This window comes from Camelina sativa, chromosome 8 (genome assembly GCF_030686135.1).
Source record: "Camelina sativa cultivar CO46 ecotype springtype chromosome 8, ASM3068613v1".
In the NCBI taxonomy this organism is placed as follows: domain Eukaryota; kingdom Viridiplantae; phylum Streptophyta; class Magnoliopsida; order Brassicales; family Brassicaceae; genus Camelina; species Camelina sativa.
In genome coordinates, this window is record NC_141887.1 from 23,491,795 (window position 1) to 23,509,216 (window position 17,422).

General features: G+C 33.3%; 3 protein-coding genes and 1 pseudogene across 7 annotated transcripts; 3 read left to right on the plus strand and 1 right to left on the minus strand.

Annotated features, from left to right (window-relative positions):
• The first annotated feature begins 1,424 nt into the window (after positions 1–1,424).
• Positions 1,425–4,398, plus strand: LOC104707680 (putative 3'(2'),5'-bisphosphate nucleotidase, mitochondrial). Its single transcript, XM_010424079.3, has 9 exons — positions 1,425–1,711; positions 1,808–1,904; positions 1,992–2,094; positions 2,268–2,479; positions 2,807–2,866; positions 3,085–3,425; positions 3,594–3,672; positions 3,783–3,833; positions 4,059–4,398. The coding sequence occupies exons 1-9, from the start codon at positions 1,611–1,613 to the stop codon at positions 4,206–4,208; spliced, it is 1,194 nt and encodes a 397-aa protein (XP_010422381.2). The 5' UTR covers positions 1,425–1,610; the 3' UTR covers positions 4,209–4,398.
• LOC104709748 (putative 3'(2'),5'-bisphosphate nucleotidase, mitochondrial) lies at positions 4,336–5,921 on the plus strand (annotated as a pseudogene). Its single transcript, XR_015563686.1, has 5 exons — positions 4,336–4,538; positions 4,649–5,014; positions 5,177–5,255; positions 5,368–5,418; positions 5,629–5,921. The product of XR_015563686.1 is annotated as a putative 3'(2'),5'-bisphosphate nucleotidase, mitochondrial (transcript).
• A 3,352-nt stretch (positions 5,922–9,273) lies between these two features.
• On the plus strand, positions 9,274–10,753 carry LOC104707681 (transcription factor MYB74). The gene is made up of 3 exons (XM_010424080.2): positions 9,274–9,539; positions 9,652–9,781; positions 9,911–10,753. The coding sequence occupies exons 1-3, from the start codon at positions 9,404–9,406 to the stop codon at positions 10,656–10,658; spliced, it is 1,014 nt and encodes a 337-aa protein (XP_010422382.1). The 5' UTR covers positions 9,274–9,403; the 3' UTR covers positions 10,659–10,753.
• Positions 10,754–14,204: 3,451 nt separating this feature from the next.
• Positions 14,205–16,959, minus strand: LOC104707682 (equilibrative nucleotide transporter 3). 4 transcript variants are annotated; one of them, XM_010424083.3, is made up of 9 exons: positions 16,643–16,959; positions 16,270–16,352; positions 16,045–16,149; positions 15,792–15,947; positions 15,543–15,686; positions 15,349–15,454; positions 15,096–15,268; positions 14,586–15,002; positions 14,205–14,487 (listed from the first exon to the last, which is right to left on the minus strand). In XM_010424083.3, the coding sequence occupies exons 2-9, from the start codon at positions 16,309–16,311 to the stop codon at positions 14,374–14,376; spliced, it is 1,257 nt and encodes a 418-aa protein (XP_010422385.1). In that variant the 5' UTR covers positions 16,312–16,352; positions 16,643–16,959; the 3' UTR covers positions 14,205–14,373. The 4 variants fall into 4 exon arrangements, with proteins under 4 accessions (XP_010422385.1, XP_010422384.1, XP_087317937.1 ...); XM_010424082.3 differs by having other exon boundaries at positions 14,586–15,020; XM_087461811.1 differs by having other exon boundaries at positions 16,538–16,651.
• Positions 16,960–17,422: the final 463 nt, after the last annotated feature.

A 17,422-nucleotide genomic window follows, 5' to 3' on the forward strand; every position in this document is an offset into this window, starting at 1 on the left:
TATATATATACAATATTATAATATATCATTTAAAGCTTTACTATACATATATATATATATATATATTTTGGATTAAATCATGTAATACTTTATTAGAAAAATCTAAACAAAGGACATTATAATGAATCACTAATTATATCAAGTTCAAAAATAGTTTGTTCTTAATTTTTATAACTCAGAGTAAATTCTAAAACAATGGGAGAAGTACAGCTTACATATAGACATTTTCTTCGGATCTTTAAATAGACCGTAAGCTATGAACCCATATATGTGTGTGGGTCTCACAGAAACAATGTATTGGAGTTTCGCAAAATAGATGAATCGAACTTAAAACGTGTTGGCGTCCCAAACCCATCTCCTTACCACTTGCCCACAAGACCCCGGACACAAATTGTTTTGTTTTGCTGAGGATTTGGTTCGGTTGGTCCAAGCCAAATAACAAATCTCCCATGTCACATATTAATTCATTGTGCTATTAAACTTTTAAATGTTAAAAAATACAAAGTTTTAAGAGTTTTGAAATGAATCTATAGTTTAGTTCAAGATGGTCTCAATTATGGACATGCAATACAAAATATTAAATATATATGAAATTTTGCGCAAAGAGTTTGAAAAACTACACTAATTGTAAAGTATTGGGATATTGAGAACCGGAGATCGACCGAGATCGACGGTCGAGATGACAAACCAAGAATATGTAAATTATGAAAATTGAGAAGATTCTAGAAGATATAATTTAAAAATATTTACATTTATTTAAATATATTATTTATAATTATATTATCTTAGTTTAAAAAATATTTTGTGTAAACAAGAAATGTAACATTATAATTACGAGAGTCTAATACAATTTTTCTTCTAACAGATTATGTATTCTTACTCTCATCAACTTATCATAAAGTAGTTATCCTCGAAATTTTAGTACACAACACAAACTAATTGTATTAATGATAAGTAATAACATACACTCCCAAAGATTTCAAAATTGGATATTACCTAGGAATGATTTAATTTTAGTTTTCGTTTAGTTGACCAAAAACCAGATTTATGAAATTTTGAGTTTAACCCACAAACCTGACAAACAAATTAGTTGGATAAGGAAATCGTTTGAATGAAAAATGGGGTTTTTATTCATTGCTACTTCTTCTTACAGAGCAACTGCAACCGCAACATTAGTGTTATATGTTATATATATTTTTTTTACAGAGTGTTATATGTTGAAAAAAATGTGTGTTTTATATATATATTTTTTTAAATTTTTAATTTTTTTTTATAAATATAACTATTCTTATAAGATTACTTATAAATTATAACTTAAAAGTTTTGAAATATAACAATTATTTATAGATATTGTATTTGATAAACAAAATAAATTTTTGGTGAAAACATCATATATAATTATATATCCTCCACAAAGATTCAATCTTTTGGCACAATCAATATCTATCTCTCATTTAGAGGATCCATAGATAAAATAGAATTAGTGTTTGACCAAAAAAAAAAGAATTACTATCCAAGTATCCAGTTCACTTTAGAGCTGGAACGTTCATATATCAAACAAAACCGGTTTCATTTCACCGGTTTACCGTCTGCCGCAGATAACAGCCGCGATGCACATTCTCCACGCCGGAGCTCGATTCTCCGCCGTTAAATTCTCACCGGTATTCAATCCTTCCCCTACTCCTCTCCGCAGAAGATACTTCATCGTAAGGTCTCTCCCTCTCTTTCTACCTCAAATCGATTACTTCCCCATCTCTGTAACAAATTTCTAATCTCTCAAATCGTTTTCGAATTTGTGTCTCTGCAGAGCTAATCTTCCGTTTCCGAAGCATCAATCTAATTATCATAAGGAGCTTGAGGTCGCCATTGATGCTGTTGATAGAGCTTGTCGTCTCTGTGTTGATGTAAGTTTAAGTTTTTTTTCACCTCCGTTGTCTCTCAATTCTCAGATTGATGTCTATTAAAGCTTGGTTCTTTTGACAATGGCTTAGGTCAAAAGATCGCTTTTGTCGTCTAAAGAGAAGATTGTTGAGAAGAATGATCAAACTCCAGTTACAATTGCTGATTTTGGAGTGCAAGCTTTAGTCAGCTTAGGTGAGATACAATGAGCAGGCTTGTAAATGAGTCCCACTAGTTTAGGCTTTTCTTGATTGTGTAGAATCAATGGTTTAAGTGATTTATGTAGTGAATTTGTGAAAAAGAACGCTGTTTTCATGAAACTCTGATTTCAAATTTGAATCTTGTCTTTGCTTATTTCTGATCTGTAGAGCTATCGAAACTGTTTCCTTCAATACCTTTGGTGGCTGAAGAGGACTCTCATTTCGTGCGTGCTAATAACCTTGTAAGCTCTGTGGTAAGTGAAGTCAAATCAAAAACAAGCATTGGAGCCAATGAGTTGTCTGATGCTGATGTACTAGAAGCAATTGACAGAGGTGGCAAAGATGCTTACGCGTTTTGCAACAAGCCAGCTACTTATTGGGTATGTTACATTTTACCATGATATATGAATGTGTCTCTAAGTTCCATTTGTTACTGTCTTCTAGTCATTAGCTAAATGTTGTTCCCTGTTCATCTTATGGTATAAGATATTTACCATCCACAGTTGATTGTCATTGTTGAAGTTTGTAAATCTTGGAATGTCAGACTTGAACTGAGGAATGGGTAATACTCGATTTTTGTGTCCCCCCCCCCCCCCCCCCCAAGCACTAACATAGAAAATGATGCACATATTTTTTGTGCCTAGATGATATGATACTTTTCATTATACTGTCCATGCTGCCTGCAACTTACTTCCATTGATCTGCAGGTTTTGGATCCAATTGATGGCACAAAGGCATTTCTTAAAGGAGATGAGGGTTTATATGTGGTATATCTCATTACCCTGTGATTTTTCGTTTTCTTTCAGTGTCTTAGAAAGTTTCGTATGAGAGTTATAGAAACCATTTTGTGGGATTGATAATTTGAAATATCCTCAAAAACCTCCTTGCTATGCTCTACTCATTTTTTTTTTTTTTTGCAAAAGCCATTCTTGTATGAGTTGGATATAAGGTTTCATGCTGTATTGTTATGTTTCTGACATTTCAGGTAGGATTGGCCCTTGTTGTAGATAATGAAATTGTGCTGGGAGTTATGGGATGTCCAAACTGGCCAGGAGATTTATCAGATCAATCCACCGGAACTCTAATGATCTCGCATATTGGCTGTGGAACGTGGAGCAAGGGGTTACAAAATATCTCTGGCAAAGTAAGCGGTGATTGGACAAGGTGTTTTGTTGATCCCTCCGTTTTAGTGAACAAGGCAAGGTTTTGTATACAAGAAAGCGACAACTGGGAATCACTTCCTCTCTCTGGTTTCTTCGCTGCAAAAACAGTTTCAGATGACTTACAGCATAATGATATTATTCTGGTGCCCACATGTAATGGAAGGTATCTATCTACTAACTATCTCTATACTACTTAACACACACTAAAGTTCTTCATCCAACAAAGAATAGAAATGAACGATTTTACCTCTTTAGTTTATAATTTACGAGTTGCTTGTATGCAAATTATAACATATCCTACTCAGCAAACTTCTCTTATTTGTGCGTACAGTTTGTGCAAGTATATGGTAGTAGCTTCTGGTAGAGCAGCAGTTTTCCTTTTCCGAGCCAAAACTCAGAGAACAATAAAGGTACTCAGATTGTTTGATTCTGATCTATGCACATCAACTTCTTTTTTCTTATTTTGTTGTATATATACGAGTATTTCTCATTCTTTAGAGATTGTCTTAAAAACATGTAGGCTTGGGATCATGCTATTGGGATGATATGTGTTCATGAAGCTGGAGGAAAGGTTGGTGAAAATCTTTATACACTGTCACAAAGCCCTTCTTGTTACCACATATTTGACAAATAACAACATAGTTTGCTCTGTCTAGCCCTTTACACATGATTCTTTTAAGGAACTTAGGAACATTTTTTCAATCTGATGATCATGATCTCTCTGTTTGAGAAAGAATACTTGGGTCTGTTTCGTGGTCTAAGTTTCTTGAGACATCTGACTCTCGTATCTCCTCAGGTAACAGATTGGGAAGGAGATGAAATCAGTTTGGAGGAAGATCAATCTGAAAGAAGGGTCATTTTCCCAGGGGGTGGTATTCTAGTTAGCAATGGAAGTTTACATAGTCAGCTTCTTGAGATGACATCTTCTGCTACACCAGCTCTTTGATTCATCACGACACTTCTTATAGTTATTTATATGGTTCTGAGATTATTCTTACACAGATTATATATACTGTGAATAGAGATAGAGACAGAGCTGTAACTTGAAAGTTAGTCTCCATTCTTGTGATATGATGATCAAATTCGTGATAATCTTCTCCGATTTGAATGATAGTTTAATGATTCATGTTACAAAATCTCGAACAATCTTTTTCTCAATCCACTTGATTTGGTACTGTGTTTTAACGGCTGTTCTGTCACGGTACCTCAATCCAGGAAGGATCTCTCGTCGGACTTTGCCTTTACGAAGAAGACGAATCAAAGATATCCGGAGAAGGTAATGGAGACGAAGAGGCTTACAGAAGAAGGCGGGAGTAGTCGTGTCTCCCATCGCCGTCGTGGAAGCCCAATACAGAAACGAAATTCCACTTACCCAATCATATAAAGCCCATTAAGAAACTATCCAATATACAGTGTCATTGGCCTTGTTGTAGATAATGAAACTGTGCTGGGAGTTATGGGCTGTCCAAACTGGCCAGGAGATTTATCAGATCAGTCCACCGGAACTCTAATGATCTCGCATATTGGCTGTGGAACGTGGACTAAGGGTTTACGAAATATCTCTGGCAAAGTAAGCGGTGATTGGACAAGGTGTTTTGTTGATGCCTGTGATTTAGTGAACAAAGCAAGGTATTGTATACAAGAAAGCCAAACCTGGGAATCACTTCCTCTCTCCGATTTCTTTGCTGCAAAAATAGCTTCAGATGACTTACAACATGAAGATATCATTCTGGTGCCCACATGTTGTGGAAGGTATCTGCTAATTTTCTTTCTACTAAAACACATTAAAGTTCTTCATACAAAAAATTAGTAATGAACAGTTTTACCTCTTTAGAGCTGAAACTAGCTACGAGTTGCTTGTATGAAAATTTTTAACATTTCCACTCAGTTCACTTTCCCTATTTGTGTGTACAGTTTGTGCAAGTATATGGTGGTAGCTTCAGGCAGAGCATCTGTTTTCCTTCTCCGAACCAAAACTCAGCGAACAATAAAGGTACTCTATTGTTTGATCCGGTTCTACGCACAGCATAATCTCTTCCTTATGTTGTTGTAGCGAGTATTATTTATCTCTCTTTCTCTCAAGAGATTGTGTTGAAAACATGTAGTCGTGGGATCATGCTGTTGGGATGATATGTATTCATGAAGCCGGAGGAAAGGTTGGTGAAATCTTTATACACTCTGTCTCAAAGCCATTCTTGTTACCATATCATTTCATCAATAAGAGTTCTTAAAAATCGACAAATAACAAGATAGCTTGCTTAGGAATCTAACAAAGCCCTAAAGAAGAAGTAACTTTGTTTCAGTCTAATGATCATGATCTCTTTTTTAAAGTTTGTTGAAATATCGAGTCTCGTATCTCCTCTCAGGTAACAGATTGGGAAGGTGATGAAATCAATTTGGAGGAAGATCAATCAGAAAGGAGGGTCATTTTCCCCGCGGGTGGTGTTCTTGTTAGCAACGGAAGATTACATAATCAGCTTCTTGAGATGATACTTCTGCTTCACCAGCTCTTTGATTCATATAATTCATACTCAGATTCTTGAGATGATCTCCATTCTTGTTCTACTTCGGAGTATGCTTGTTTATATATTGTATTATTGAAAGTACTGTATATCTATCTAGTTGGTTTTTTGCCTAATGATTATCGTTATTATATGCCTAATTACTAGTATTTATCAATATTTTCTTCCAGAATCTGCTATATCCTTCATCCTTGTATAGTTTAGGAGGAAAAGAAAAAGAAAAAACAAAATTTCACAATTCAGACCTTTCAGCTCTTCTAGTAATGTATCTCGAAGAAATGTCTTTTGTCTTTTCATTAAGTTCTTTATCGTTATTTTGGTAGTGTATCAATGTATCATTATAGCATCAACTCCTCTATTATTAAAACTAACCTCCAAGAATAGAAACCACTACATTTAATAATTCAAATGTGTATTATAATAGATACTACTAAATACTTTCACTAATATTTAAATATAACGTGGATGTAATTTATCTGGCACATCAACTCCACAACTATTCCGATATCGTGTCGCATATATATTATAGTTTTATATACATAAATAAATGTTATGTTTATTATGTATTTGTGTGTGTGGACTCTTGGTCGTTGTCTTCACCTTTCAACTATTTAGGATTCAATGGGCTCTTTTCTTACGTAACAAAAATCTGGAACGCGACGATAATCTCTACGTGACTCGATTCATATATATATACTAATCAATCATATATATCTTATATTAAGAAAAATTAGGTCAGTATCGCATATCTATACTTAATATGTGGCTACATACTGTTACTGCCTAACTTCTTTTTTTTTTTTCTTTCCATCTGGCTTCATTACAGCAAGTACTGATTCGAGTTATAATTCGTTAGAAATAGTTTATGTTGATATATAGTTTATGTTAAATCGTTTGAGAAAAGATCAATAGTTGATATAGAGAGTGAAAACTCACTACATATTTGATGTCAGTTACACGAAGTCACGTATGTTTATGTTACAATTCGATCTAAATGTGTGCGAACCATCTGCTTTCGCAAAAATTTTGTAATTGCACATGTTTCCATACGTTTAAGTCAACCGAGCTCCAATTGATTTTATCCACAGTGAGTTCGTGATCGACACATAATGTTTGCGATTGTAATGTATATACATTCATAAAAAGCCTCGAAACATTATCGACAAATAAGATACGGTCAACTATATGTAGTAACACGTAGGCTACTCTTTGTGGCAAATTCATGCGCAAGCAAAGCCTCTAGTTGTTTGACAGGTTACTACCCTAATATAGGCATCACTAGCTATCTTCTAAATTCTAATCTATTTTAGTTAATTATTCCTGCATTCTTTATCCATTTGGTAAAGTAATATAATTTTATTCTCCTTTTCTTATATATAAATATAACTATACTTGTTCATTCACATAATTTCGCACTTTGTGAAGTTCTCATTTGTCGTTAAACCCGACCGATTCTTGAGTTGCAAGCAACGAGACAGTAACGAAACGTACTATATAAATTAAGTTTTAGTATAATAACATAAATACGAGAGTGATTTCGATCATTATTTCACTCCTTGCTAATGTTTTAATTACAGTTATGTATCCACCTTGCTGATTATTAATTGGAAAGATTTTGTCGACAGATTAACTATTTTGTCCCTATGTATTTTTATTACTTGGATGCTTTTGTTTGTTGGAATATATTCGAATGGGTTTTTCTTTGCCTGAAATTATGCACAGCAAGGCCATATTCCGCCAATAATAAAGATTAAAGACTCCAAACTTTAAATCCTTTTGTAATTCATTAACTATAATTAGTTTGTTCTAGAGTTTTAGCTACTCATCATCATACATGCCAATCATTAGGGGAAATATAGAGTACATTACAAATCTAGTTTCGTAGTTGTAAAGTGCGAAGAATAGAAAGAGAAGAGGAGTCTCATAGATCGTGCGTGTTCGTACTCCATGCAAAATGTACCAATCATTTTTTTTGTCACTTCAAAATGACTACCTAGCCAGCTGATTAGTAAGAAGATATATAACTCAAAATCTAAAATGTCAATTGGAATTTGGAAGCATGCATCACGCATATTCACAATAATGTATTCAAAATCCCACGTAGAAAAAAAGCTAATAAGTCCAAAAGATTGGTCTTCATTTTTTTTTCTGGAAAAAGTTTGATGGGATAGAGAGAGACAGAGATGAACAGCTAAATATGCTGTATATGCATTTAATACATTGAATACATCAAACTCACAAATTCATTAATTGGTGGCTAATTAATATTGCTTTTATCAGTATAAAATAAATTGTAATTGTATTTCTTACTAATTTCCAAAAAAGGAAAGATTATTCAATAGGTTACTTAATGATTAAAAATAAAAACATTACTCAATATTTAGTCCAATCGTAATTCGATTATGATCGTGAGTTTCTACATTAAGCGTTCGTTCTTAAAACAACAATGTAAGCTATTACGATTTTCATATTTAATGATAAAATTTTAAAGTTCCATTTCTACATCAAATTTACAAACAAGTATTGACGTATCTGTAATATTCATAATCCCTCCTAATAATCCTATCCATTAATGTTTTGTGTTTTTCCCCTAGGAAAAGAGAAAAAAGAAAAAAAAGTCCAAAGGAAAAGAAAGGATCGAGATGGGTTGAAATTGTGAGAGAGAGGGAGTGAAAATACGTGGCATCATAACTATGGCGACAGCTAATGTGAAAACAGCCCAAAGCTACGGAGAGCGACACTCCTCGACGACGTCCATGTCCCTTTTTAGATTGTGATTGCATTGTTAATTATCTTATTTATCATTTGATTAGTTTAAGTATCATCGCACAAGTTTATTACATTAATTTATACACAGTATTACACTACAAGTCTCCCCAAAATCGCGTGTTTCGTATCGTACGTACATTTGTCTACCGTCTTTCTTAATGTTGAAACCCAACTTAATCAAATTTCATATTAAAAAATTATGAAAGACCTAATCAATTAGAAATAGTTAATTTGAAACATATCACTCGAATTTAGGGTATTAGTTGGATTGACAACATTTATTATTAAAATAAACAAGAATGTATAAATGGTTTATATACTATCTAAGTATCTAACTTAAGCACATAATTTTGGTTCCCCAAATTACAAATTTTGTACTCAGTGTCAAATTATATTCACATGCACAATTATAACTTATAACTGATATATGAAAAAAACAAAAAAAAAACATACAAACATGTATATACCAAATATATGATACTAGTAATATAGTACCCATCTCATAATTCACTTGTAGAAATAATCCATTATCTAAATAATAATATAGTATGAATGTATACATCCAAAAAAAAATATTTTGACAACAAAACAAAAAAAAAATTTGGGATTTGTAAAGGACACGTAGCCCAATCGATAAACAGAGGACGGCACCGAATCAATTTGACTTCACCTTTTTTTGATAAGAGTCTTATCTCTTCCCTATATATACTTCGTACTCTTCTTTAAGGACCCTACGTCTCTCTCTTTCTTTTCTCTCTATCTATCTAGTCTCTGTTTCTTCAATATTACTCAATCATTGTGTTTTTTTAAAAGGTTTTGACTTCATATCGAGTAACAATTAATCAAAAAGATGGGAAGATCACCATGTTGCGAGAAGAAGAATGGGCTCAAGAAAGGACCATGGACTCCTGAGGAAGATAAAAAGCTCACTGATTATATTAATATACATGGTTATGGAAATTGGAGAACTCTTCCCAAGAATGCTGGTTCGTGTATAATATACCTCTTCAGTATCACATTTTAATCATATATATTATCGCTTAATTGGACGTTGTTTTCTAATGTTTTGGTTTTCTTGCTCTTGAATCTTGATTACAGGGTTACAAAGATGTGGTAAGAGTTGTCGGCTCCGGTGGACCAACTATCTCCGACCAGATATTAAGCGAGGAAGATTCTCTTTTGAAGAAGAAGAAACCATTATTCAACTTCACAGCATCATGGGAAACAAGTGAGTTTGATCTATTATTGGTTATGAAAATATCAAAAAAATTAAGAACTATAAATTAAATAAAATTTTAAAATAGTACATGTTCATGTTAAGTCTACAATGATTCTGACTTAGTTTGTTTTTGTATAGGTGGTCTGCCATTGCGACTCGTTTGCCCGGAAGAACAGACAACGAGATTAAAAACTATTGGAACACTCACATCAGGAAAAGACTTCTGAAGATGGGAATCGATCCAGTAACCCACAGCCCACGTCTTGATCTTCTTGATATCTCCTCCATTCTCAACTCATCTATCTTCAACTCTTCGCATCATAACCATCAACATATGAACATGTCGAGGTTCATGATGATGGGTGATGGTCGTCATCAACCATTGATTAACCCCGAGATACTCAAACTCGCAACCTCTCTCTTTTCAAACCAAAACAGCACGCACGAGAGCCACACGGTTAACCAAACCGAAGTAAATGAATACCAAACCGGTTACAAAATGACTGATAATCAAGAATTACAATATTGGTTCCCTGATCCATTCACGGAGTTCCAGGACCTCATGCCAATGAAGTCGACAGTTCAAGATTCAATGCCTTCGTTTCCATCGAACTACGACGATGATTACTCGAAATCTAACTCTGTTTTAGAACCTTTTTACTCCGACTTTGCTTCGGTCTTGACCACACCTTCTTCGAGCCCAACTCCGTTAAACTCAAGCTCCACAACTTACATCAATAGTAGCACTTGCAGCACGGATGATGAAAAAGAGAGTTATTACAGTAACACTATTACAAGTACTTCTGAAATTCCTGATTACTCGTTTGACGTAAATGGGTTTCTACAATTCCAAGAAACAAAAAACCATTGGGATAGTGTCATGTAAAAAACAAAAATATTGTATTTCGTTATTTAGATTTTGTTACACATCCAAGATACTCTTGTTTTAAAAATATTTATTACAAAAGTATATTCGTCAAAGGGAAAGCAACATCCCATCAGTAAACAATATACAAAGCTCATGCATTGTTTTAAATTATTGATAAGAGTTTCTATTATTGGTATCTATCTACTCTTTTGTTTAATATATGTGGTCGGCTTTTCTTCTTACATAAATACATGGTGATCGTATCAACGATCATATTTTAAATATGATTTGAAATTTTGAAGATGTATAAATCAATTGTTACCGAAATAGAAAGGAAGATGGACACTAATTGATACTGAAAATAATCATTGACTTTATGAGCCAAATTAACCATGTAGCTTTGAAATGGATGATGGGCCCTTAAAGTCAATCTAAAATAGTATATCTTAAAATTTTGTTCAAAGTCATTGTTAATAGGGAGTAAAAAAGAACAAAAGAAAATAAAGATTCACGAAGAACTTACTAATATGATCATACACGAACCAAAAAAAAAAAAAACTCTTACAAATTTACCATCAGCATGTTTACCAAAAAAATTGGTAATGAATCTTTACATGTTTACCAAAAAAAAATTACTTTCAGCAAGACTGGCCGGCGCGTGAACATGAGAAGTACACTTATTAGCGTACGACGTGTGTAAAACCCCGTCGGGGTCGAATCGATCACGGGAGAGTATGCTAATGACCAGGCGCACGTGTCAAACAAGCTACGCGTAAAGCAATAATTTGGAGAAGGGTAATAATTAGAAAAGTTCGTTTTTTTAATTGGTTTCACGGTTTGTTCTTTACTGATCACTTTTTACACGTGGTGTACGGAGAGCCATCTGAGAGTGGGGACGCGTGGGACAAAGCATGTGTAAACACGAACGAACCGATGGATCCTGTTTAAGTTTCAACGTCGACATTTTGGGATGAGCTGTTTGTTTTGACTCGCTTGTGTTTCAGTAATTGCTTTTGTTCCATATAAAGTACACTTTGGGTTTCTCAGTTGAGGTAAGAATTAACTAAAACGGTACTAAGCTTTAAACCATTTTTGCATAGAACTGACAATATCACTGTTTAATTATTGAATGCTAAAAAATTTAGTGGTCACTTCGGTTATCATGATTTCTGAAACTGTAGAACGTTGTCGTCTATTATCCGTCTAAATATCTTCTTAGCCATAACGTAGTAAATCTTTTCGTATCAACGTTAAATGCATATGTTGTCATTTCATTTAATTTGATAAAATGTTTTCGTAATTGGTGATTACCTTTGTCAATCAGGACCTACAAAGTCTAGACATGAATTTTTGTTTTGGGCGGTGGCATATGAATCACTTGGACTAAAAAGGCAAATTTTGTTTTACATGATCCCAAAAGTTGTTTTCGATTTTTAGTCCATTCCCATACGAAAAACACGTTTTGTCCTCGATGTACACTTGTGTTGTGTTTTTGTATGACCAAGATTTTCAATGGTAGAGTTTCTTATATGTCACTGCCAAATTTAATTCAAACACCAAAATTTCGTCGTCTATATACGGTTGTATTTTACCATTTATTTATTACAATATACTATATATTAAAGATCTACTATCATGTTATGAAGACGAATTAATAATCCATAGTATTAGACATTTTATTGGATTTAAGTATTTACCTGACTATAACGGATAAACCTATATTACAATTAAGCATGCATACTCATATTTCATCTAATATATTGGACAAAAGTCTCTTCCATCATTCTAACATTGCTTAATACAGTATGACTTTATTTGTGTGCGGGCCAATTCAGTTGAGTAATTGTATAGATATATAGTTTATCTAATGAATGTCTTATCTTAATAGTCTTAAACTTCTTTTACCAAGTGACTAACCAATCATAAATATTGACAAATACAACACTGAAAATTTAGGAATCAATATTTTTGTTGGCCAAAACATTACAAGAATCAATTTATAGTGTCGCCAACCCGAAAGTGGACTTTATACATAACGTTTGATCATTTATAAGTAAGGTAGGAAGCTTCTATAGTCACATGGCCGGTTATAAGCTTATAAATGTGTTCCGAAGAGTATGTAATTAATACGTCATAGTGAGCTATCACACTTCCTAATTAGTTTTGGATATATTGGTGTAGAGGAAAAAAGTCTTCAAAAAAATTATGCGATTTAGCTAACAAAACTTCAATTATTCCACCAAACGATCGACTGACACTCTTAACTCTGAGTTGACTAGATAATTTTAGATCCAACGATAATCAACACTCAACAGTAGTTGCACGTTAAACCATGTTAACGTTGACTAACATTGGGTTTAAGACAACTTTGGTCAGTCCAATTATTCAAAGTTAATGTTGGATGATGTTAAGCAGGATTTTTTTGGGTTTAAATCGGATACGTTATTATATATATATATATATATATATATATATATATATATATATATTTTCTCTATTGGTCATTAATGACACTGATGATTTATAAAAGCAAACGATATTTGTCAAAACAGAATCATTAGAACCATATAAAACGTTAGAAACTGAAATATGTACCCGTTATATGAAGCAAAAAATGGAACCGAAACAGTATATAAGTTTATAATCTCTTGAGAATTACTCGAGATTTGAGGAGTACAAACAAATGGAAAACTGTGCTCATGATCCTAGAGAATATTTGCTTCGAATTCACTTAAGTAGTTAGAGGCTTAGAGCTACTTATGGTTTGGCAGCCACAAAAATGAGGAACTAAACAAATTAAGGTACGACGTCGTGGAAGTAGAGATGATCTCGTGTAGACGTGTAGTACACAAAGTTGGTGTTTCTCTGTAGGACACACGAACACCGATCATTAGTACATTACACAAACTTCGATTATTCTAAATTTTGACTAAGAATCATGTAACATTGTTTAAATATATATATATATAATTAGTATAACATGAAAACTAAAGACATACATATAAGTTTCGTTCATTACAAATTTATATACAAAAATACATCCGGAACCGCAAAATAATACTATTCTAGTACGGTTTGTAAATAGTACACAGTAGTACAAACAAGCATTGTACTGTTTTTAAACCAACACAAAAGCATTGTAATGTCTTATAAAAATTATGTTTCTGTTCATTTCCAATGTGATCAGAAAGGCATGAAACTATGCAAGAAGATATATTTCTCCTGGGTTTGAATGAACATCATTGAGTGCAGCGTTGATGTGATTTCGTTTTTTGCTTTTCTTTCTATTGTTGAATTGAATGGATTAAAGCAATTTACACCAGCGTTGCGCTCAATTATGTTTTTCTATTTTCAGGAACACTTACAAAAAGGTATGTACTATGATAATCTCTTTCATGAGTTAAACCTTTTATCTTCTACTATTATTACAAACTTATATGATTATAGTTTATATTTCAATTTAAAAGTAAATCCTTAATTAAGCATATATGTCGTTTGATATGTATTGCTAAGGTTTGTTATTCATTAATTCCAGCGTTACGGTAGATGTTGCAAAAAAATCAGTAATAGGAAATAAACACTCTTTCAACGCTTTATGGTCGGTCTATAGCAAATGTAATTACATATCCTCTGTTTTTGTGGATAAGAACACTTAAAAGGTTACAATGCAAAGAATAATAAAGACAAAGCAGATTAAGTAAAAGTGAATCAATGGTTTTGGAGTGATTAGAACTCAAAAGGCATCCTTCTTACCAATAAGCCACAACCAATCCAAAGCAACTCCTGCAAATATCCCTCCTAACAGAAAGATCACCAACAAGTTTCCTAACGCATTCTGCTCCGGACCCTTCACAAAAAAATCAAAACCCAAATTAAATTTTAGAACAAATGTGAGATTGCTTGTCTTAAACGCCAAGATTGTATTCTCTACTTATTATAGATTACCTTGTAGCCTTTAGGAGCTATAGTCATAATGCAAACAGTGAGATGTCCATTAGTCAATCCCAAAACAGAAATGAGCATAATCATATATCCTTGATCACCATATTTGGCAGTGAAGTAGAACGCCGGAATGAGTAAGTAACGCGATAAAACCGCAATTGTGATCAATTTCCTGTTCTCAATCTTGAGCCATTTCAACAGCGGCGTGTACCTCCCAACCAGATCCCAACAATTGTACATTGCTACCAGGACAAGCGCGTACCAATCTCCTAGCCCATGTTTCCCCGTGTTCTCATATAAGAAACCGGGAAAAATAGATAACGTACATACGTAGATGAGAAACAGATTCACTGCATAATCTATGTTTTGAAGCAACAACTCTTTGTTGGTTAGTCTTTGATTCTTGGAATCATCATCAGTCTGCATAGAATCAAGAAGCTAAAGACTGTTTAGGAGTGAAGGATATTTTTAAAAAAGCAAAAGAATTAAGAAAGGTAGATTCTGTGAAGTTACCAAATCTGATGTATTTTGGATACCAGCAGCAGCAAGATCAGCTGAAACAGTTTTGGAACCTTCAGAAGCGGCTTTTCTCCGGTAATACTTAACAATGGGGAGTTTCGGGAACACATAAGCGTATAACAACACGCAGAGAAACTCTATGAATGTTGAGATCGCTAAGAATATCACTGCATGAATGAAAAACAAACTTATAAACATTTTGATGATTGGAGTTAGTTTCTATCGGTTTTCAAAATTTTAAACTCACTCGCTCCTTTTCGTTGACCGCCGTTTGATTTCTCGAAAGCTGCTTTAGTTGTTAGCCTTAGCGCTGATGTTAGCGCACCGGCTACAGCCAAACCCGCCATGAATGACTACAAAAGAAGCAAGAAGTATGAGTATTATCTTGTAAGTTTCGGTTAGTCTAAAACGTGATTATTGAATCTGCTAAAATGTATAAACCTGAACTAGTTCAGGGCACATAAGTGATAAATCACCGATCATTCCTCCTTGAACGGTAGCATCCGCGAGGCCAAAAGAAGCAACGACTGTGCATAAACCGATATATGGTCCGACTCCACCACGTCCTTTTGTTGCCAAATCCAACTGTTGTGTTTATTTTATTTTTTTAAAAGATTCTTGAGTCCATAATAAAAATCGAATTTCATAAGAAAGATTAACGTTACTTTTAAGACTTAAATATAAACTTACGACTATGAGCAAGAATGTGGATATTGTGAATAGAGTGTAACCGATCAGGTTACGTTTTCGAGTATTCATTTTTGATTCGTGGTATGTGAGAATCACGATTGTTCCAAGCGCAAATGGTTGGTAAACAAGTGTGAGTACTCTTGAAGGATGATAATCCTACAAGAAAGATATAAGTTTTCTATTTAATATTTTTGGTGAGCAAAACAAAACAAACAGATTTGAAATCTTGGAATCGACTGAACCGAAACCGAACCGGGAAGACTTGGTAATAGTAATCTGCTATAGTTAGCATACTGTTCCAAGCGACGAGGGATCCAATTCCGAGAATACAGCAAACAACCATAGCTGGATACTTCCCCTGTTTTGTTTTTTTTTTTTGTTTTTTCAGAATTAGACATAAACAAGAATTTTTCGTTTTAAATTCTGAAACACGATGAAAAGATTTTGGATCTGACTTTTTGGTTTTGTAATAACTTACCTGAAGCTTCTCAGGAGGTTGGTTCTCATATGTATCCCCCATTTTTCAAAATATAGTTACAGAGAGCTCAAAAGAACATAACCCTGTTTCAAGAATCAAGAATTGGATCAAACACAGAGAGAAAAAAAATGCTCAGAGCTCTGATACCATGAACAAGTCGGTAATGAGAAGAATATTTTCTTATGTTATTCACAAACACGATTACAAGAATATATGGAGAGGAGAGTGTATCTAGTTTCCTAAATATATACAATTAGAATCAATTTACATTGAAGAGAATCTCAATTGTATTTCCTAAATAGATACAATTAGAATCTTGTTTTTTTTTTTTGTCTTTCTTTTGTTGGAGCAAAAAAGCTACAGAGATACTTACTTGGAACTTAGCACATGAGGATTTGTAGAGTCAACGAGTTTCATATAGATTCAAAACAAGATTCTTAAACCATGGAGATGAGCGAGTAAAATAATATATACACTTTCTTAAAGGCTTGACAGCAAATATGGGAGGATAAAATAAGACTCAAAAGAATAAGAAGAAGAAACAGAACCAAAATGATTAAAGAATCCAAAGTGTGAAAGCTTTTTCCGTTTCTATTTTTAGTCCACTTGAAGACTTTGTAGTATGTACATAGTCTGAAAGCAAAATACATTATTAGAGAAATTCTTTAATAGCTGCATATCTTTGAGAGCGGTCTAAAACGTAACAATAAATGAAAATAAATACTATGTAAGAATAAAAAAAACAAAGTTAGATAAGAGTCAATGGGGGTTGGATAAGTGAGGCAATGAAGTAATAAGACCTTCATCTCAAGTTGATTGTTACGTGTTACTAATACTATTCTCATTTTTTTTCCCATGGTTGGTTTTAGTGGAATTAGTAGTACAAAAGGGTTTTGTGACAAATGTTTTTTAATAATCATTTGAAGGTAAAATATACTACTAAAAAGGGTGTAAAAAGAATTATAAAAGTCTTATTCTCATAATCATTTATTAAATGGGTTGTCTTTTTTAAAAAACACTAGGTAACAACCCACACTATGTGTAGGATCAATCGATTCAAATAAAATTATTACAAATAAAATTATTATTTGAGATCTAAAGTGTCAAGATAATAATTTTACTCATATTGTTTTGTTTTATTCAAATTTGTATT